Source organism: Acanthochromis polyacanthus, chromosome 17 (assembly GCF_021347895.1).
Source record: "Acanthochromis polyacanthus isolate Apoly-LR-REF ecotype Palm Island chromosome 17, KAUST_Apoly_ChrSc, whole genome shotgun sequence".
In the NCBI taxonomy this organism is placed as follows: Eukaryota; Metazoa; Chordata; class Actinopteri; family Pomacentridae; genus Acanthochromis; species Acanthochromis polyacanthus.
The window spans coordinates 6,152,570-6,174,670 of record NC_067129.1 but is presented as its reverse complement, the minus strand read 5'-3'; the positions used below and the strand labels follow the sequence as shown (position 1 = coordinate 6,174,670).

Below are 22,101 nucleotides of genomic sequence, written 5' to 3'. Positions count from 1 at the left end.
ATTGAATGAAATCCATCCAACCTAACATTTGTTAGCCATCAATTCTCTACACTTAAAAAAAAAATAACAATGCGTACTGTTTCCTTGTACTTGTGGCTCCATAGCTAGCCAGTTATTCTATGTCCTTCACATCAGTGTCAGTTTTTGTGTTTTTGGTGGTACTGTGAAGATGGATTGAATTACTTTCCACAATAACATGTTTTGAGTCCTCTCCTTGTATGGCTTTGCTACCCCCACATACACACACTCACACACACACATTCTGTAGCTGACACCCCTAAAGCACCCCTGCGTCTCTTGTAGGTCAGTCCAACTGTGAGGAGATATTGCTTCTTCAAGGGTGTCCTTGCTCAAGGAGATACTGAATGCAGGCCATCAAATCTGGACTCACACAACTCTGTACATGAGCAGAGAAAAAGGCATACCCTCCGAGACAAACACACCCGCAAAGTGGATTTGTGTTTCAGATGTACGCTGATAATAAGTTTGTTGTTTTTCCGTATTCGCTCAGGCTCTATATGTGCCATCGATCCACAGATGTCTATATATTGCATTATCTCACTGTTAACAATGTGTACATTTGGTGTGTGCTTTTCGGTACTCTGCTTGAATAACAATCAGCTTCTTCCTCAGTTCCCCCAGCCCTCCATAATGTATGAGATACGGGGCTCCTCTAGTGGACCAGTGTGTTAGTGTGTGTTGTGTATGTCAAAATGACAGTTGTCTGGACCTTCAGCGACACCAGAAAGGCCGAAATTTGGTGAAGCTAAGCACACACAAACACACAGACGCATACAATATGTGTTGTGCATCCAAACAAACCCCTTCAAGCAGAAAGAGCAGTAAATGGGACAAATGATGTGCACTGAGACAGGCTCCGTTTTTTAAATTTCCCTTTCGTGTCTTTGGCGAGCTAACCTCCCATCTTGTAAGAATGACAGCTGAGATTGAAAACTCCATCAACTTCCTCCCTGTCTTCCAGCGGGATTCAAAAGCATCCTAATAATCTGCGTCCTGCTCTCCCCCTGTCTTCCCTTCCACATCATCCCACCGCCCCCATTACTGCCCCTCTCTCTGAATTGCCACTCCACTCTACTCTTCTCCGGGGACGCAGAAAAGGGGGGCTGCAGATGCTCCAATCGACTCTAATAAATTGTATGAAGTCAGTTAAGCTGCACGACTGCCAACTGGCAAAGCTGTGAACCTCTGCTGTGGGAGAACTCTGGGAAAAAAAAGAATGGTTCCTCTAAATTTGATTCACCTTCAGCGAGTTCACTTGAAAGCGATGTCCAGGCCAAAGTAAATGATGAAAGAGTATGGAGGTAAAAGGGTATATATATATATATATATATATATATATATATACGGAAAGAGGGAGGCCAGAGACACTCAGATGGAGAGACGGGAGTTGTGTGATGGAGAGGGAGGTTCGACAAAGTACAAGTAAACAAACAACAGTCTGGGCTTTATTGAAATCTGTCATCTACTTTCCGACATGCCATAAACTAAGGAAATGGCTGTAAGGGGAGCGAAATATATAAAGTGTACTGAGTCTAAGAGCTTTGGTCAGACTAATGTCTTCACGGGAATTCAATTTCGAGACCCTAACAACACACAGAGATGCACTGAGTCACTGTCTGACCAGCTCTTGTGCACATGTACTCATCAGTCAGATTCTAACTTAATGAATAGAGCTCCACTGATACCAATATTTGGAAACAAAATTTGTGAAATATGCTTAATAAATGACACAATGTGTACCGATTGGAATATTTTACAGATTAAAAAAAAAAAAATAATATATATATATATATATATATATATATATATATATATATATATATATATATATATATATATATATATATATATATATATAATTGTAGTCTTTTTGTAAGCTGTCAGCCTGACTATTGAAAATATACCAACGTTATTTATTCTGCAGCAAACGGGCCAAATAAAACCCCTGCAGCAGCCCCTGTATGCTTTCCTGTTGCCGATTTACTACACGCGGTGCGCAAGCTGTTCCAGATACAGAGCCGAATCCTAAGGACTCCATACACAAATCTCCACAGACTGGGGAATATATGTCACTCAGCTCTGCGGGATGGACGTGTTTATTATTAGGCCTCTTTGGAAATGCTGCGCCCTATGCCAGGTTCCTCATACCCTGTCACTGATGGCGCGAGGACCGTGTGAGACAGGAAATTGAAAGCCACTTGTTGTTGGAGGGCTTTCTGGAGAAACTGAAGTAGGTGGATGATAGACTGCGGTATGGACATATGGCTGAGCGGTGGAGGGATCACATTTCCTTCCCCTCTAAACGTATTTCAGAGAGAGGAGAGAGCGAGGCAAAGGAGGCTTTATAGTCAGGCTGCTTTAGGATTCAGCACCACTCCTCAAGGTCAGTGCACTATAGAAATAATTTAAAGCAATATATGCCTCGTTCTCCAGTAACAACAACAAGAAGCTAACTATTATTTAAGATCATAATTTCTTCAGACTTGTGTGGATTTTGAAAAATAAGAACGTCATTTTTGCTAATCCAGCTTCGGTTGATTAAGAGGCCTTTTTTCCTGATGTAAAATATGATATTTTTGAGAATGAACTAAGGAGGAGATGCTCAAATTTGAATCCTTAATGGGGCTATTCAAAACTCATCCAGCACCTCAGAGGCACCATGTTCTCGATATTTCCCTCAGGTATGTCTGCTTAGTAGTAATGATCTACATCGTTCACACTCACCTCCAGTGTATCCCCACCTCCCTGTTTTCTCTTTTTTTTTTATTAAAGCATGCAAATAGATTCAACAGGAGCTCCTGTGAGATTAAGATGGAGAGGGAATAGAGAAGAGGGAGGGAATGCTGGAGGGAGACAGATGGAGATTCATGTGAGGAGTGGAGGGAAAATGGGAGATCAAATGGGGAGGAAAAATAACATGGGAAAAATGAACAGAGGATGGGGATAAAAGAGGAGGGGAGAGAGTGAAGCAGAGGGAGGTCATTGCTGGTGCTGGAATCAGAGACTGGAAGTGGAGAGCTGTGAGAATAAAAGCAATTTGCATCCCTGCTCCACTGAGCTTTCCAATGCCTTTCATTTACCCCCCTCCTATATATATATATATATATATATATATATATATAAAGAAATCCTCTCACACACACCCACACATCCCTTCCAGCAAACTCACCACACCATTCCACACCTCTCAAATGGAAAACAGGCTTCAAGGGTAGTGGGAAGAAAGAGATATATAACCAGTGCTCACCATTTAGTCATCTTTATTCTGATTCTCTTTCTCTCTCCCAGTAGACTTCAGCCTTCGTTCCCCTTTGTCTAACCTTGTCCTCCTACAATCAAAACTCATCCCTCTGCAACTTTTTCTCAACCTTTTTCTCTGCTATTCTCTGTGTTTGTGTCCATTTCTTCTTCTCTGTTAACCTACCTCCAACCTCACGCTCTTCCTTATAACATAATGAAATCACAAAACCGAATAAGGAGAAAGCTAAGCGGTTATTTCTTTCACAATGTTATCATAAATCAATATTTATTTGCTGAACTTTAATGTGAATGATACCTAATCTCTGAGTTAAAGACAGGGGTTCTTTGGTCTTTTAGCTTTTAAACCTTTTACTCTGAAAAAAAGCTTCCTAATACGGCCAAAAACAATACTGTGAGAGTAAAAATAGCTCAGATTGTTTAGAGCTGGACTGGCACATTAGACATAGTGCTTTGATACTTGGTATATGTGAGATTTAGCCACATTAACCAAGTCATTTTTGTGGTTAAACCCCATCAAACATTAATCATGCAGGAAAATTGTGTCCTTTTGAACAAGATAGACATGAATATATTTTGTTGAAATCTAATTTCTATAGACAAATAGAAAGATGTAACAACAAGCATTTACACAAAATAGGGTTTATGTGAAGATTGATAACACAAATCCAGCAAAGGAAGTCTAATATTACTTGTTTTTTGTCAAGTGAAGCCATGTGTTGTGGGGGTGTGGGCTGACATGTGGGGGGTTAGTGGACAGGGCAGCTTGGAGGATGAGTGGGGTTGACGAGGTCACAGTGGGCAGCTGGAGCATCTTTTTTTTTTCTTCTTTCGATTTCCAATGCTTTTTTGTCCCCCACATACTCATGAGTGCTGATCTTTGCTAATTTACTTGGAAAAAATGCACAGAACAAAGTTACATTTTTACTTTTTCTGCAATAGTAAAGAAAAGTGAATTGTACATATACAGACATAATTTATGGCATTGACAGTTCTCGACAAAGCTTGTAAATTGTTATTTATCTGAGCAATCAGAGATGGTAAGACTTAATCTGACTCACTGGATGTAGAATGTACATATAAGCCTGTCATTGGCTACTCATTTTAGCTTTCAGAATGCACTTTGCTACAGGAAACAGCAACACCAATCTCCAAGAAACAACCTACAACAATGAAAATTTCAGATTCTACAGAGGGTTTGGATCATGCAGTAAGGCAGCCCTGCTAGTTTTTCCATTTTAATGATAGTGCTTGCCTGCCCATGTGAGAATGCTCCACTAAAACAATTCCACTTGTCACTATATTGAAGGAAAACTGCATCTTTTGCTTAGCTCCCGTGATGATTGGGATTGGTTCAAAGAAATACAATGCAGCAGTACCATTATGTCCCGACAAAATGGGTCGGCTAAGCGAGACTAGTTACTGACTGACACTTTAGGAGTTCATTTGTCAATAATGTTCAAATCATATTAGGCTCAAACTGTCATACACACGTCATGCAATCCCAATATGAAACTCTGCCAACTTTGACTGCCTGAAGGGCTGAATGACCAAGCACATTCTGCAAATGTAGCATTGTGTGTAATCTTTGCCTCTGTTTGCAATATCTGCTCACACGGTGACTCTGGAAAAACAACGTGCCCTTCAAAGGAGAACAGATGTTTACAGGTTTACTTTTAAAATCATGTCATTTGAATGGGTCTTTAGAATGCATGGGCTGGACTTTGTCGCAGATGGTAGAGATCAGCCACAATATTAAATCCACTGGCAGATAACAATGAATACCTTGTTACAGTGGAAGGTTCTATTGAGAAACCTTGAGTCCTGGCATTCATTTGCATGTTACTGTGACACGTACCACCCACCTAAACATTGCTGCTAAGCCCACATGGTTGCCTTCACAGAAAAATGTGCTCAGCCACACTTAAAAAACTGCTCAAGAACAGCTTGAGGACCAAGACAAGAAGCCAAAGGCGCTAAACCCAGTCTTCAAATTCACCAGATCCCAATTTCCACCCCACAACCTACTGTATCTAAAGAAATCGCTGCCATTTACTCAGTGCCAAAACATTACATGACACCCCAAGAGGTCCCATCTCCAAGCCCAGACAATTCAGAGCCATTTGGTGGTTTGAGGGGACCTGGACAACATTAGGCAGGTGGTTTTAATGTTGTGACTGATTAGTGTATTTTTGGTTAAGTAGCAGATATGCTGTGCTCTGACTTGTGCCACACAGATCTGGTGATTATCAGATGATTCACTGAGTGCCACCTCTCAATTTAAACTTAATATAACTCAACTCTATATATCATCAGAACTATCATTTACTGGATGGCACACTGGGATTCACCACTGACCAACCCTGTTTTTGTTTGTTTAATTCGTTTTACTAGTTTTAATTAATCAACTTAAGCAAAATTTCATAGATAAAGGTCAATCTTGCATCAGTTTCCTCTCACAATGTTTAGTTTTACCAGGAATGTCTATACTTTTCTGAACTTGAAGTTGACCAAAGTAAATGAAGGTCATTTTTGAGCTAAAATCCACCAACAGCCAAGAAGGACTTAGGATTACCTTGAGCAGAACAACTTTAGGGATATTTTGTTTTATATAGATTAAACATTACATTTGCTAGTACTGCTTAACAGTGCAGTAGAGTTACCCTATATCTGTTTTGCCGCACTGTGTTGTAATGAAAAAATTCAGTGTTTAATTTTCCATAATAGCGTGAGGCTGCCTAAAGCAGCTTCCACTAAGCATTGCACTTAAGTTGTTTATTTATGTTTCACAGGCTGCATACTAACTACTTTCAGATCAGTCACTCACTCACGTTCAAACCAAACTGCTTTTGTCTCAGAAGGAACCCGGTCATTACCGCTGCTTGACAATTGTGACCCGTGTGTAGCTTGGGGTGAGGTGATTCCAGATGACGAGCGGGTCAAAGGACTGATTTCAATATGCTCTTGCAAATAATGGCAGCCTGCCCCATTTGCATCTCACTTGCTGAGATAGCTACAAGCTACTCCAGAGTGGTGATGACAATACTTCTCTCAGTATGGCAGTGTTCGCCGACGGCAGGCCAGGTGAGCAGAGTCAGCATGCCATATAGAAAATGATCTTATAGCACCAGATTCTCCTCCGGCAGCGGAGCGCAAACCCATGCAGGCTTTTGATAATGATGTAGCTGCAACAGTCCATGTGTCAGGGTGCTGAGACATAATAATTGGACTTCATACTGTTTATGTAACCATTTTTGAGGCCTTAATTATGCTTTTATGAAAATTCTACAAAATGTAGGTGAAGATGCATGTAAATGATAAAGCAAAAACCAATTGATTGGAAAGGAAAAGCCCAAAAAAGACTCTATAAAGGATGGTATTCAAGGGTTTTGACACATGAAATATATGCACTATTTCTAAAGTACTGTTCTGTAGATTATCTTTGCCAATGTATGCAATTATCAGTTCTGTACTTTATGGATTGAGCGGTTTTAGAACAGAACATAAACCATAGTCTGTTGAAAGTCTTCTGTGTTTAACCAGATCTGTAAGAAATATATTTACCAAGATGTCTTCAAAATTAGGCAACATATTAGCACAGTGGGAAGCATGCTGTAGAACTGAATATTTGTTCTAATGGATCCTGTAGTAGCTCTGAGTGTGAGACTTTAATGATCACTTTGTATTGTCCTTTCCTTGGCTGCTTGGGAGCACATCACATTCTGCACTCATAAATTCAACATAATGCTTCCTGCATCACTCTCTGTCTCTTTTCCATTTCTCTCCCACTCTCCTTTTTCTCTCCAGCATAGTTTATGTACTGCTGCTCATTATGACTGTTGTTATGACAGCCTCCCCCCTGCACTTACATGTACACACCCGCTGCAGTTACTGTGGTGATTTACAACCTTCCTTCTTCCGCTGAGAGGCAAAGGGGGAGAGACACACTATAGCTGTCTTTAAGGGGAGCTTTATGTTCACAGCAAACTAGCCACAGTGGCCTGTCCCACAAAGCAAACCGCAACTTCCTCAAGCAGATAGGCCAGCAATAATAGGCTCTCAGGGATGACAATAGAAACATTCACTCTGTTTAATAAGTACGCCCCATGTCACTTAACAGCCTCCTTTCCCCACCATGCCTATCTTTTATTCTCCTAACTTTTCACAGCTACTTAAGAGTGCTTCAGGATCAAGGCAGAGAATTGTGCATGTGTCAAAATGGCTGACGGCTTTTCAGAAATGATGCTTGTTATGAGTACCGGGGCTGAAAGTGATGTAATACCGCAAGATCACGACTCTTGTTTTCTGATACTAAGGATTCAGGACAATGAGAAAACCCCTTGCAATGGAAAGCGGCAGGTGAAAATCACTGTTTTCTGATATCCCTGTTTAGCTGTAATCCCTGAAGCAGAACAAAAACACACTTGCACACAGACAAAATTCATGATAGGAGAGAGAGACACGCTGTTAAGATGTAATACAGTGCATGTATTGCTTCTTTATGCACTAACCCTATCAAGAGAAGACACGGTCTGAGACACAATCAATGTCCACATTTCTAACATGACAGGAAAGGATATTGTGCGTGTCGGTGTGCGCGTGCTAACAAGAAGCACCCCTGATGTTTCATACATCACAGCAAACCCTCCCGTTTGATGGTGTGTATTGATGAGTGCAGCAGTGGAGATAGTTTAGGAGGACGGCATGGCAACAAGCATCTCTTCAGCCACACGTGCTGCGGTGCACAGCATGGCAGAAAGAGCAGAGAGTGGAGCTGTTACATAACCACCAGCGAGGGATGGAAGAGTTGGGAAGGCAGCACGTGCAGTCGGCTATCCGCTGGAGCAAGTCTTAGGCTAAAAAAACATTCCACAATTTTTTGCTGCAACAAAACCCACTGCCTAGGAGTTCAGTCTGTTATCATGGCAGTTTTCCAGCATATTCTTACACCTATCCGTGTCCTAAATAAGGAATTACAGTGTTTCTTTCATTTCTGAGAAAAAAAAGGAATGTCAAAATGGAAGTTTCCACAATCCCACACAGTGTTTGATGCTGGATTTACTCACATCATTCTGTTCCTATTCCAAGTCCAATTATCGTGCCGAATGCTAGAATGTGCCACTATGCTATTTATGTGTTTGGGGGGGCGGGGGGGACTCCAGTTCTCAAACTCCTGGTTGTCAGCACCCCGAGCCACATACAGTACAAACAACAACAACATGACAAAGCCTATTTAAGTCAAACAAGGACTTCACTGAGAAAAGCTGCTCCCATTTCCCTGACTCCATCCAGTCAATATCCAAGCCTCCAGTTCCCAAGGTGCTGTGAGATGTCAGATCTGTAGCCAACGGGCATATTCAAAAATGCATGTTCAGCCTCTTTGCCAGGAAGTGGATGTGCCAGTCATGACAAAAAGTTCCCTGAGACAGCAAGTTTATTTAACTTAGTTTTTCATGGATGATTGGTAGGCTTCTTAACTCAGTGAGCTACATGAGCGTCTGACTGCTGGCTTGACTGTTTTTAACGCGTCCTAGATTTACCGCCGGGGAATATTTGTGCAATTTATCAAATCTCTTCTATTTGTTTATGAATTATTAACCTGCTGTTTCAGGTTTTATGTGTGTGCATGCGACATAGAAATGCGTCTTCGTATGTATATTGCATCTGTGAAAATAATCACAGTCAAAGTTCTGTAAGTCTACAGTGAATTTTCTGGCTTATAGATGAGATTTCACTGGGTTTGCTTTTATTACCACTGTTTTTAGATTATTGCTTGCTCGTGAGCTGTCCTCCTTTTCTACACTTTTTGCCTGCAGGGGTAAATTTGTTGGCACATCACCTCCATCAAATGTTGGAAAATTGCATGAAATTGTCAGCAAAAAATTTGCATTGCATCGCCTGCATCCTCGTGTACATATGTTTGCAATTTTGCACAAGCATCTCGAAGGAAATGAGATAAGAATAAAACAGAAATCTGCTCACGAAACCTAAACTCTGCACTTTTAGTTCGTAAATTTAAACAAATTCATACACACATTGGTCTCATTGACACTTTGTGGACAAGTTTCTTTATCCTATCCGTGCCTATAGCAAATTGTCATTTAAAAACGTTTGTTTGTCATTATTTTTCAGTGAAATGCTATGTAAAGGCCCTCAAAGGCTATGTGCTGTGTGTGCTCCTTGATGTAATGTGAGAGGAGGGTCTATCATCCTATTTCTGGGAAGAACAAATCCAAGAAAACGAGTGAACTTGTTATGCAAGTGCAACACAGTGAGCCCACTCCACAAACAATTCCTAATCCCAGAAAGACAGCCACGGTCAAAGCAAATAGAGCATATAGAAGATATTTTGTAAAACAGATTTTTGAGATTGCTTGGAGGTTATTTTCATTTGTCTGGAACATGTGGTCTCCCTCCTTCCTGCACTCCTCCTCTGTTCTCTGTGTCTATGTATGTGCGTCACATGCTCGCAAAAACACACAAGCACGCGTGATAAACCAACCAAACAAGCCCTGCACATATGTTAGACCCCTTTATCGTATATTAACAGACCCAAACTGACAAACACACACACACACACACACACACACACACACACACACACACACACACACACACACACACACACACACACACACACACTCTAAACCTCAACCATCTGTCTCTCTGTGTCCGTCTCTCTTCAAACACTTTCACACTGTCTGCCTTAACCTCATGTTTCTATGAACAGAAGGAATTCCCCATTGCTTTGTACTGCCTGTACTGCTACTGTTCCATTTGCTTTAAAGTGAACTTCATCCAATATTGAAGCCTAGTCTGGTCTAATCTGAGAGCTTGCTGTGGAAAAGTATTACAACTGTGTTAAAAAAAAAAAAAAGGCTTGCTTTTTTTGGAGTAACCGTCGCTTGTCTCTGCTTTTTCTCCTCTCCTGGCTGCTTTCCCTCCCGCTTCATCTTCCTCCTTATCCTCTGTTTCTCATGCTCTCTCTCCTCCTTTCGCTGTCCTCCTTTGCCCCTTTCTGTGCACTCACAGGACTACACATTGACAATGTACTTCCAGCAGGCCTGGCGAGACAAGCGGCTGTCCTATTCCGAGATCCCGCTCAACCTGACCTTAGATAACCGGGTGGCTGACCAGCTCTGGGTCCCCGACACCTACTTCCTCAACGACAAGAAATCGTTTGTCCACGGTGTCACAGTGAAAAATAGAATGATTCGGCTGCACCCGGACGGTACGGTGTTGTACGGTCTAAGGTGAGATTTTAATCTCTTAAAATAATTTTTTTGACTAGACAGCAACACCAAAGAGTAGGATTTTTTTATGTGGAAACACTGCATGAGAGTGATACCAGATAATGATAGACTATGCTGCACAAATTGTACTAATTTCCTCTTCATGTTGTCAAACACTTCGCATTTAATCCGTCGTCAGCATACTTTCTATTCTTAAAAAGACACAAATAACCTAGGAGAAGGGGAAAAAAAACAACAAATTTCTCGCAGCTTTAATGTAACAATGAGTCAATGATTGCTGCATTGGACCGAGTTGGTAATTAGCTCATTAGAGCCAGATGAGGAAAACTACTGATGTGAGGTGCAATATTGCCCCTGAGCGAAAATTAAAATGTTGATGAAGTGACCTACTTGTGTCCTCATTTACAGGACATGTGCACATCATCAAGAAAAGCTTCTGTAAATTCAACTCTTTTGCAAAGTCTCCACATGACTTATCTCACTACCAAATGTATAAAAACATATAGAATAGGTGCCAGTCTAAAGCCTTGAAGTTAAACTTGAATTAAATGACTTCTCTGTTTGCTCGACATCCACCAGGGACGTGCTTTGCTCAGCGTCAGTTTGCAGGCTAATTTGCTAGTCATTTGCAGCACATTAAACTGCATTAAAACTTCCCTGTAAATGTCATTTTAGTTAGTTTAGATGCTGATGTGAGCCTTGCTCTTTAATACCGCTGCTGACAAAACACTCCCTGTCCTTGGCGTGTAAGCTGCAGAGTTTTCAGCACAAGTTTGTTTACTTTTTACTCTCAGTTCCCCTGACGTTGCTCAGCTTGCAGGCTCTGTGTAAATCAAACGCCTGTTGAAGAAAAAAGGGAATATATTCCCGTAAATACCATTTTTCTTGTACTTCCATTAGTTCAGTGCAGTAAAAAATGGTTTAAATATTGACATTATCATTGACTTCAAAATGGGATCGCTCATTTTAATTGGATTTTGAATATAACACGGTCAGATGGTTGATTCATCCATCTATCTGAGTCATGCTTCTCACTATAGTTGAACAGCATATGGTGGTAATTTTTACAGTGTGATGGGTGCGTTTATCCAACTTTATTTGATTATTCTGACTAATTTCTCAAAACTGAGAGTTTTTTGTTGTATTTTTGATATATTCATGTGACACACCCCAGCTGTTTTGCAGATTCCAGAAACAAAAACCTCTCGCTGCACTCTATAAACTGATTGACACGTTCCACTGAGTTTCAACCTCCCAAAGTTAAAATGATGATGATGCACTTCTCGTAGCTCGCTGATGTCTCATCAGTTCATTTTGCAAATAGGCCTCCGATGCCCAAACTCTATAAAAAAGTTATTGAAATTCATAACATCTTAATGGCCATCATGGCAGCGAATTGGCACTGTTGTGGGAGAGTGAAATTAAATAGAGAGACGAGAGACATGAAAGCAACGAACGAACGAGAAAGGGAGGTGTTAAGAAGAGGATTAGAAAGAAATCCTGCCATTATTCCTCTCTCTTGTCTTCTTCAATGGTGTTCATCTTCATTTCTCACCCACTGCCCCGTAGAGCACCACATGATTTGCCCAGGTTTATTGCATAAGAAGGTTACATTGTGTTGCACTTGAATGACAACAAAAGGGGATGACTGGGGATCAACAATTTATCAGAAAAGTGCAAAGACGTTGAGTTTCATGAAGAAAACTAGGACAGGAAAAGACAAAAACTCGACAATACAATTTGAAATTTCTGAATTTGTCGACATAATAGCGCTGAACAACTCGGGGAAAATGTGATTTCTTTTCTGACAGATGTTGTGGCTGTGATGTGACATGATTTATTAAGTTAAGTTTCACTTCGATACTTAAACCCTAATGGATTTTTAAAAATGTGACTGTTAACATATAGGATACATTCAGAAATGTTAAGACGATGACATTGCATTGTTTAAAATCTCAGTTTTAATTTGAAAATGGATTGTTCTGCTGCAATGCATAACCTCATAGCTTTATAAAGTTTTGAATGCTTTTCCGCCAAGCAAACACAAAATAATTAGAACAGCATTTTATGCGCAAAGAGCATCCAGTCATACCAGAATATTCACAAGTGCAAAAGGAATCAGAATAAATATATAATCCCAGCCTTTAGAGTAGCTTTGAAAAGTCATGCCACCTCTTGAATGCCAACATCTTCCAGGATAGTCATTTTTAAGATCCCAAATTGAACATTCAGAAATGGCACAAAACACAATATTGTCACTCAGATACTCATCTAATGAGGTAGTTTGCACATACTTTTTGACTAAAGACCAAATAGACATCAGTGCGACATCTCGTACTAGATCTTCCATCATTTATTTAATATGAATCGTGCTTGATCTTTGGTCTCTCTTGATTCAGAGCAAAAGCGCTTTTTGTCTGCAACATCAGAAGCAAACAGACGAAAGCTGCAGGCAGCAGCTGAACTCAAATACCACGAATCTTTCTTGTGTTAAAACGGATCACCCAAAGTGTCAACTCATCCACTGAGTCCAATATGCAATTAAAAAAAATTCCATAATCACTTGGAATATGGGTTTGAATATTTCCCATCCACTGCAGAACTTGTGACACACATTCAGACCAAATATTGCTCTGGATGAAGTGGGATTAGACAGAAACTGGGAGAAGAAATCCGTCACCCTTGACACTCAGTATCATGTAAGTAGGATGACCAGATTTTTACAAATCCTGAATTGGACCACGGGATCTTGCGAAAGTCAGTGAGTGCTCATAAATACACTCAGCACATGCGGATACAGCACATTACTGTCCCCTGAAAGCCTAATAAAAATTATGTAGTTATTCAATTTATTAAGCCAATAAATTAGATCAGACTGCATGAAACTTTAATGATCCCTGTGATGACAGTTGGACCATTGTATAAAGCAAATTATAAACCATGCATGGAGGAAAATTAAATAGGAATTATAATAGGGGTTGTCCAAATGATGATTCCCATAATCCTATATAATAAAGATACATATAAGAACAAAATTATGCCGCATGAGTACATACAGTATGTTTAACATCCCAGCTCAGGGACAAAGTTTAATTGTTTGACATTTTGGGAAATGTAAATTAATCATGAAGCTCAAGCCAAGATATAATTAGCTTTGAATATAAACTCGAAGCGGAAACACCGAACACGGCTTTGTCCACAGTCTAAAAACATACTAAGCAGCATCTCCAAAGCACACATATTAATAAACTGTGTTTGCTTTGTTTATTAAATGCAGAAAAATGAATGTAAAAGCAGCTAATTCTGGGTTCATAGGGTGGTTTGTATTAGAATCATCACCCTGCCACAATGATTTCAAATAATCTTGGCGTCCCTGAGAGAGCGCCAGGCAACCGGAAGGAATTTGGAGGTGCTAAGCAGATCGGGTTTACCTCAGGAAACAGTCACACACCAAAATACATGATTAAATAAATTAGTAACTCGCTCCAAAACCAGTGTGGCTCAAGTGCAAGTGAGTATTGTGATGATGAGAATTACCCGCAAGACAAAAAGAAAAGCTGCATTTTCGAAACATCCTCTTCCCACTTAATGGAAAAGTTTGTTAGAACTGTAGAAACCAAGATTATCACCTATTGTGACAAACTCTGAAGCTATTAGGTGAGCATGATAGTACAAAAAAAAACATGTGTCCTTACAAATGCATCTTGTATTTGTCTGTGAGTTTCATTGTTGAACAGGAGAATCGTCTCATTGAGGCTGTTTATTAGGAATGTAATTGGATGCAGCAGCTATAGATGCTGATAACAAAGACAGCCACACACAGGGAATGTGCAAACAATAGATGGATATTCACACACACACACATGCACAGTTACGGTATGCACTGAGTTTCCAATTCGTTCTCAGAGATTCATTACGGTGCCTAAAAGGCAAACAATCCTTTTTGTTGATTGATGTACATTAATTTGCACATGCTGTTTCTGTTCCCAAGCAAACTAGTGTTCTTTTTTTCACATAACTTACGAAACCCTCATATTGATCTCCAAAAGTAAACTCTGCATTTCTGGGGCATTCTTTTTCAAGGAAACAACACAAAAAAACCCCACAGAAATTGACAATAACAGCGCAAAAGCAAATGATAAACAGCAAAAGTGCCTCTCTGTGTTTTGTGAAGGAGATTTGGTCTGAGAAAGCACATTAAGGCTCGGGGTCTTGTCTTTGTTCTTTATAGGACTTATTTACCATCCTAAAGGCCTGAATATTAATATCTGAGCAGGCAAATATGTTTATCATTGACGATTGTTGCACACAGAGAAACAGCAATTCGTCTACAGAGGCACAGATTTTTTAAGGCGATAAAGTAGCATAAAAACTGCTGTCAAAAATTTGGTTTTCTAATGTTCAATAGCAGTGATTTTTCTCAGGCGTCCCACTCCCTATGTTTTCATGGTGTTCTGTGGGTGGGAAGCAGCTGGCCGTGGGGGATGAGTTTGCTCTGAATGCTGTCATTATCTTAAATATCAAATAATGCAGCTCTGGCACACGGCACATTTTGTGTCTCTGGATGAAACTCATCGAGCGGTGCAATGGGTGGGAAGCATTCAGATCCTTTATGAGAACAAAAATGGGTATGCCACAAAAACAAAATATTAAAAACTCCCTTTTCTACTCCATTTTAACATTCATCACATAGGTAAAGCACCCTCACACCACTGCCAACGTGACCCACCCACCTGCTCTCAGATTTTATGAATTTTGCTTATATAGCCAGAACATTGCTTTTACCAACTGGCATGGAAACCAGCAATATTTCCTTCAGACCTCCAGAATCTCCCACCTCCACTTGTCCACTGACAACTTTTAAGAGTTCACTGAACCTTGCTTGCCATGGTAATGTCATTTATATGCAACTAATATTCAACAGCAAATACACTTTGAAGCCACTACAGTTGCAATCAGATTACATTTTCGATCAACACTGCACATGGCAATTAAAGGAAAAACCTAACTTCATGCCTGTAGTTTCTTCTAGGGGGAATTTTCATGGTTTGATACCCCCTGTCCCCTTATACGAAAGGGTCACTGCAAATCGGTACAAAGTTGAGCTGAGTGATCAGCTTTGTCCAATATAGGCTCACATGTTAGTGCTCTCCACAATCATCATGAAAACACCAAATGAGGAAATATCTTTGGGAAAAAATGTGTTCCATCTCTGCATTAGAGTTCCAGAGACTTGGAGAATTAATCCCAGGGAGCACTGAAGCTGTCCTGGTGGCACATGGTGGCCCAACACCTTACAAAGACTCCTTAAGTTGCTTTTTAATTTAATTTGTGTCATTTGTCTCCATCTATCCCACATCATCAAAGTCATCCAATTCTGCTTCCTCCAGATAAGAACCATTGCCAAAATCAAATCAATCTTCCCTCAAATAGACCTTGAAATAATCATCCATGCCCTCATTTTTACCTGTCTTGATTACTGTAACTCCCTTTTATCTGGCATTCCACAAAAATCCCTCTCCCGCCTCCAACTGGTTCAGAACGCAGCAGCTCGGCTTCTTACTGGTTTTAACAGAAGACATCACATCTCCTCTGTTCTAGCGTCCCTCCATTGGCTCCCTGTCTGTTTTAAAATTGATTTTAAGATTTTGTTGATCACTTCTGAAGCTCGGCAGGGCCTTGCCCCTGGCTATATTTTAGACATGCTAACCCCGTACGTCCCCTCACACAGCCTTAGATCCTCGGGTGGGTCCTTACTAGTCATTCCAAAGTCAAGGCTTAAATCCAAAGGTGACTGGGCCTTCTCCATCAGGGCCACTCGGCTTTGGAACAACCTGCCTGAGGAGATAAGGCTCACCAAATCAGTAGATTCTTTTAAATCACTTCTTAAAACCCACTTTTATAGACTCACCTTCTTGTAAAGTTCTCCTTTATTTCTCTTTTATCACTATGTTCTACCTTTCAAAGCACTTTGTGAATGTTCTTCTGAAAGGTGCTGTACAAATAATGTTATTATTATTATAATCCATCAGTCATAAATGTTCGCTGACAATATATTTTTTAACTAAGACATCCCATGTTAAAGTCGTAGTGGTTAGTACTTTCGCCTTGCAGCAAGAAGGTCCCCGGTTCTAATCCTGGGGTGGGCCTGGGATCTTTCTGCATGGAGTTTGCATGTTCTCCCTGTGCATGCGTGGGTTTTCTTCGGGTTCTCCGGCTTCCTCCCACAGTCCAGGTGTATAGAGAATGGATGGATGGATGGATCCCATGTTAAAGTACAATATATGCTTTTAGTGAATTCAGTGTTATTAAAATAAAATTGTATAGTTATGTTCATCAAGCAGTGACATTGCCACCTAAATATATCTGGGAAAACAAACTGAGTGAATATTAATGTTATTTCTAGAAAACTGAGTTGTGCTTATTTTAAACTGCTTAGCAAGACCTAATCAAGTACAGTGCAATATTTGGAGCATGGAAAAATACCAAATGCATGCACATCTTTTTTGCATACCGTTATTTGTTGGTCTACAGTTTAGCTTCGTTTGATTTCCTCTCTCAAGTCAAATACCTGCAGCTGCAATTAACACTGTAGACCAGGATCCCTAAAAAAAGAAAACAGAAATGGATTTAGAGTACTGCATTCAGATACTTACCATTTAGCATGTCTGTTCTGAGTATGTGACCAAACACATTTGCTTGGTCTGAATCCCAATGACTGCTGGAACTCCTTAATGCTACTTGGCCCTGATTTGACCTCGCAAGTTTGATTCATGCAGGAACAGAATCTCTGAGCGCAGCCTGGTAAATATGAAGGGTCACCGCAGGTGATGCAACATATGGGCCTCCGTTGGTGCGGTTGGCAGTATTTTCAGGCAGTAGCTAAGCAACCGAGGACTGTACTAAGACTGAGTGAGAAATGTGGTGCATCATTTAATGGACAGGACAAGTTAGAAAGTATGTGATGCTAAATGGTGAGCCAGACAGCTGCAAACACAATCAGGCACTTAGACATCCACAGAGTGACAGCAACACGGCAAACACGGATGCACACGCATTACCTCACACAAACATGCACAACTTTACCTTTCCTACTGAGTCGTTTCTAAAAAAAAATAGAAAAAAAAAAACTCTGCCAGAGGCTCTTGCTCAGAGTTCTACACTGCTGACTCCATCTTGACACAGAGATCAGAAAGTTGTCAGAAAGTAACCGGCAATTTACTCCTTGGTTAAACACTTGGAAGCCACAGAGCCCCATCACCAGCAGCAAATCCATCAGAGAGAAATAAATGCTGACAAAGACAGGGGACAAGAGAGAAAGAAAAGGAGAATCCATCTAAACCTCTTAGGCTCAAACAACCTTCCCGTCACACTCTGGGGGGCGTAAATCCCTGAGGTGTGTAATATGAAACAGCATGTTAATGCTCGAACTCTTCCCTTTGAACTCATTTATTGGCATTAAAAGGCCGTGTTGTGATAACCCCCCTCACCGCCTCACCTGACATCCTCTGAACTCAAATGTTCTCTCATCTCCTCTCTTTTCATCATTTCCACTCCTGTGGTCTCTTTTGCCTTGCTGCCCTCCAATCATATGGATTTTGGAGAAAGAATTTACCTATATTGCTCGTATGTCCATAAAAAAAATACCGATGATCATGTTCAAAGTTTGAAACCTCTGTGGCAGTCAGTGGGGATATAAGGTTGTTGAAGTTTTGCTTTGTACTGCTGAATTTCTGCACATCATAGATACTGTTTGAGTGCAAGAGGCAGCTTGCCAGGAAGACATAAACAGGATTTACAAGCCTTATCATATGTAATTATTTTTCCTCTTAAGGAGCTTAAATGGCCAAGCACTGCAAACTGTATATTTTGAATGTTTTAATCACGACATACTATAGATTTTGCGCTTTTCTACTGCAACAAAAGCCAAATCTGCCTCAAGATTGGACTTTTTGTTATAGAATTAAATGATGCTTGTTGTCTTCCAGGTGTAAAATTTCTGGCAGTCAATGTTCATAGACATATTCTGTGTTGTCATGCTGCCTCATAAACATTTCAGCAATTAAACCCCATATATCCAACCCATTCTCACGCCCAAGGCATCAAATATTGCTGTTTTGTCAAATCTTCTGACATTTCAGAAAAACGCACAAGGAATTATTTTCGGCCTAGGCCCCTGTGCCAATATTCAAAAGATTTGTAGCAATTTTTCCAGTTTTAAATGATTTCACAAGAAGTTGGGAGTGCTAGAGGTGAAAAAAAACTCACAGAACTCCTGAGAAAGAAGTTTGTGTCCCGTGTTAGATCCCTATTTATACAGTTTCTTTTGCTTTACAGTTTGATTGTAGTTTTGTTGTCAATCGCTGTTCAGTTATGTTTTGGCACCAAAACTACCTGGTTAAGTTTAGGAAAGAGTTCATGATTAGGGTTAAAATACACACCTTCATCACATTAATGACAAGTTACAAGACAAAGTTCTTGTTCCCTGAAAAGAACAGAACAGAGAACAATGTTCAGGGACTCTTATACATCTATTCGGTTACCCTGCATGTTGAAACACTCGATACTTCTATTCCCCTTGGCGATCTTAAATTTTTATTAGCTTATGTTGTTTTATGATTGTAGCTGTTCTTATTAATTCCCTGTTTATTGCTTCGTGTTCTTTCTGTCTGCTGATTGTGTTCTCGTGTATGTTTCTTGCTCTCAGGTCTTTCTGAGAAGAGATTCTAATCTCAATGAGACTGCTTGATTAAATAAAAATGGAATGGAAAAGAACAGCATTTGTCCAACCTCTTTGCAAACCCAGAACAGTAACAGAGCTCAGGATAATCAGAGAAATAGAATAAATGAAAGACAAACGGAATAAAGGAGCATGATATGAACCCTCAGTTATTTTTTACCATCTTGGACCATATTCTTCGATTCATAATCTCATCAGTTTTATTATTCAGTCACCTGTAGACTTTTTTTCCCACCCTTTAATCTATTATAAAGCAAACAGTCAATTGATGTTAAAGTTAAATGTACAGTTTAAACTAAATACCTTTTACTTTACTGCTCATTCGACTGTATGCCAAGTAGGATGTTGCACACAACTTGGAGCTCTGCCGTAATTATGTGTCGAAGATTCAAAGTGCAGTAGTTCAGCACTATAAGGCTAAGTAGTTATGAGGCTCAAGTACAAACAGATCTTTGGAATTTTCTTTTGCTCGATGTGGAAGGTCTGCTTTTGAAGAGGACGCCAACAAGAACCAGTGCCACTAACTAGCAATTTGCAACACAGATAAATTGTAAACTGTCCTTGAAGCTGAGAAAACAGACACACAGAGTGAATTGCAGGTTCAAGTTTGAACAAATTTTTCTTTGTTTCTCTCGATTTTTTTCCGCTTGATTCGTGTCTGACCTCAAAATTACCCCAAGGACTGGTTAGATTTGAGTAGGTGTGGTTCCACCTGTCCACCATATGCTGCCTGTGGTGAGCTCGGTTGCTTAGACACAGATGATGGGATGCCACCGACTGATCACAGGAGCTTTGTGAAAGTATTGTAGCATAATCATGTCAAAGTCTTTGCTGACAAATAATGTCGCATCGAGTATTTTGTATTGCTGTCTGGCATGCAGTCTTGTGAGTCTTTAGAAATGTGTGGTTTGCGAGTACATTTATCGGCTGTTCGAATAATAGATTTGTGAATGAGACAGCAAAGACAGTAGAGAGCAGAAGAGAGAGATAGAGCTGCCCAGAGACACACAAGGGTGATTATCTCTGCTGTGTAACACACAGGATTGGACTCAAGATGAGCCTCTCCTCTGGCACGAATTTATCTATGTTGTCAGGTGTGCCTAGACGATTACCCACCATGCTGTGCTGCTCTGTGGCAACTCTCTCAGTGGGAGTCAAGTTCTCACACAAGACCTGAGCCAGGAGAAGAATGGCAGCCTATTACTCACAGCCTCGCCCTTATGTTCACTTCAAAGTCTGATGGACAACATAACCTTATCTATTGACTCATGGCTGGCTGCTGTTATTATCCCTTATTATCCATCCCTGTCTATTTGTTTTGATAGTGACCGGACGGCTAAAGGCTTTAATGCTGACGTATATAAACAAAATATGATAGGATGAGAGCAATAGAGCAGATGGCTGCGGCTGCTCGGCCACCGCCGTTATTATAAAAGCATTTACGTCCAGAGCATTTCATTTGCAGTTAATTTTTTACAATACGTTATCTTTTTTAGAAAGGTGTAATAGGATTTCAAGTGGAGTTATAAAAAAAATGTACTATTGATGTTGGTTCACATCAAAAGAATCAGAGCTGGGCTTTTGAAGCAGGTCTTAATAATACAAAAGAAATACAGCTCAGTTTCAAACAATTCATCTGATGCTGAGGTTGACATTTTGGTTCAATAGGAGTCTTTTAAAGTTGGGTTTTGGCGCATTTGTTTATTATAGCTCATGCAGGCTGAAAATACAAAGTGTTTTCCCACAGATTGAAATTAACAAGTAAAGAAAATGAAAATAAATTAATGCCAAATTGTGTACTCTGGTTGCTTCTCATCACTGACTGTATTGGAATCATGACATGTTTTAATCGCGGCCTGCTTCATGCTCCACAGTCTCTTTTACCTCAGAACTCTTGTATCCGTCCGTACAATCTCCCCCGAGGCCGTCCCGGTTGAAATGAAGATCTAGTGCCTTTATTGATCTTTTTTCCTCAGCATGCTCCGTAGAGGCAGGTAGTGTTGACTTGTGGCACTTCAGGTGCTTGAGATGAAAACTTGGGCCCATTTCAGCCAGCCATGGGCTAATATGATTTACATTAGTCTTTGAAAGTACTTACTCAGATGAAACTTCTTAATGGAATGATAACTTGGACACATTTCTATATTGCACAGTGCTATGATGAGATATCGTGTGTGTGGCAGCGTGTCAGAGTCCTATTCAGTCCCATGTTGCACAGTAAAAACAACCCCCTTGATTCAGACAATGTTCAGAGGAACATTGACACATCTATTTATGTGTATGATACATAATGTATTCTCTGAAAACAACAGCCATTAAACTTCAATGGTGTCTAGAGATGCAGAAGGGAGATAATTTAATTTGCTAAAAGATCAACACCTTGCAATAACTAAGATCTTTTTTGTTTGTTTGTTTTTTCTGTGTTTCTGTAAAGTTGTTCCAGTGTCTTATATATGTTTCCCTCTCAAGTAAGACTTCAGGAGTGAAGAACATGAAAAGAGCTTTGATTGGAAAGTGTAGGCAAACATAAAAGAAACTCCTACGAGCTCTTTTATTCTTGTTTATTCATGCAACTTTTTACACTCTGGAACAATAGTGTTCGCAAAGCAAAGCGCTGTCTGTCAAATCAGGAGAGGGAGGGATGGACAAAAGCTTAAAAAAATCATACACTCAAACCAATGCAACACTAAGAGATGAAACATAAGAGGAGATTATTAGGTGATTTCATGTAGTTTGTAGAATGGATTTGTTGTAGCAGCTAATTATAAGGCTAATAAATAAATAAAAATGTATGACAAACTTTTATAAATCCTTTTGCTGTCAGTAGTA

The 22,101-nt window shown here is 40.1% G+C and overlaps 1 protein-coding gene across 1 annotated transcript in view; it reads left to right on the top strand.

Moving 5' to 3' along the window:
* Positions 1 to 22,101, top strand: part of LOC110967362 (gamma-aminobutyric acid receptor subunit beta-2) — a 69,410-nt gene that overhangs the window by 18,227 nt on the left and 29,082 nt on the right. Inside the window, exon 4 of the mRNA XM_051937490.1 lies at positions 10,312 to 10,532. Within this exon, the coding sequence (XP_051793450.1) occupies positions 10,312 to 10,532 (221 nt within the window). The remainder of the gene's footprint in view (positions 1 to 10,311; positions 10,533 to 22,101) is intronic.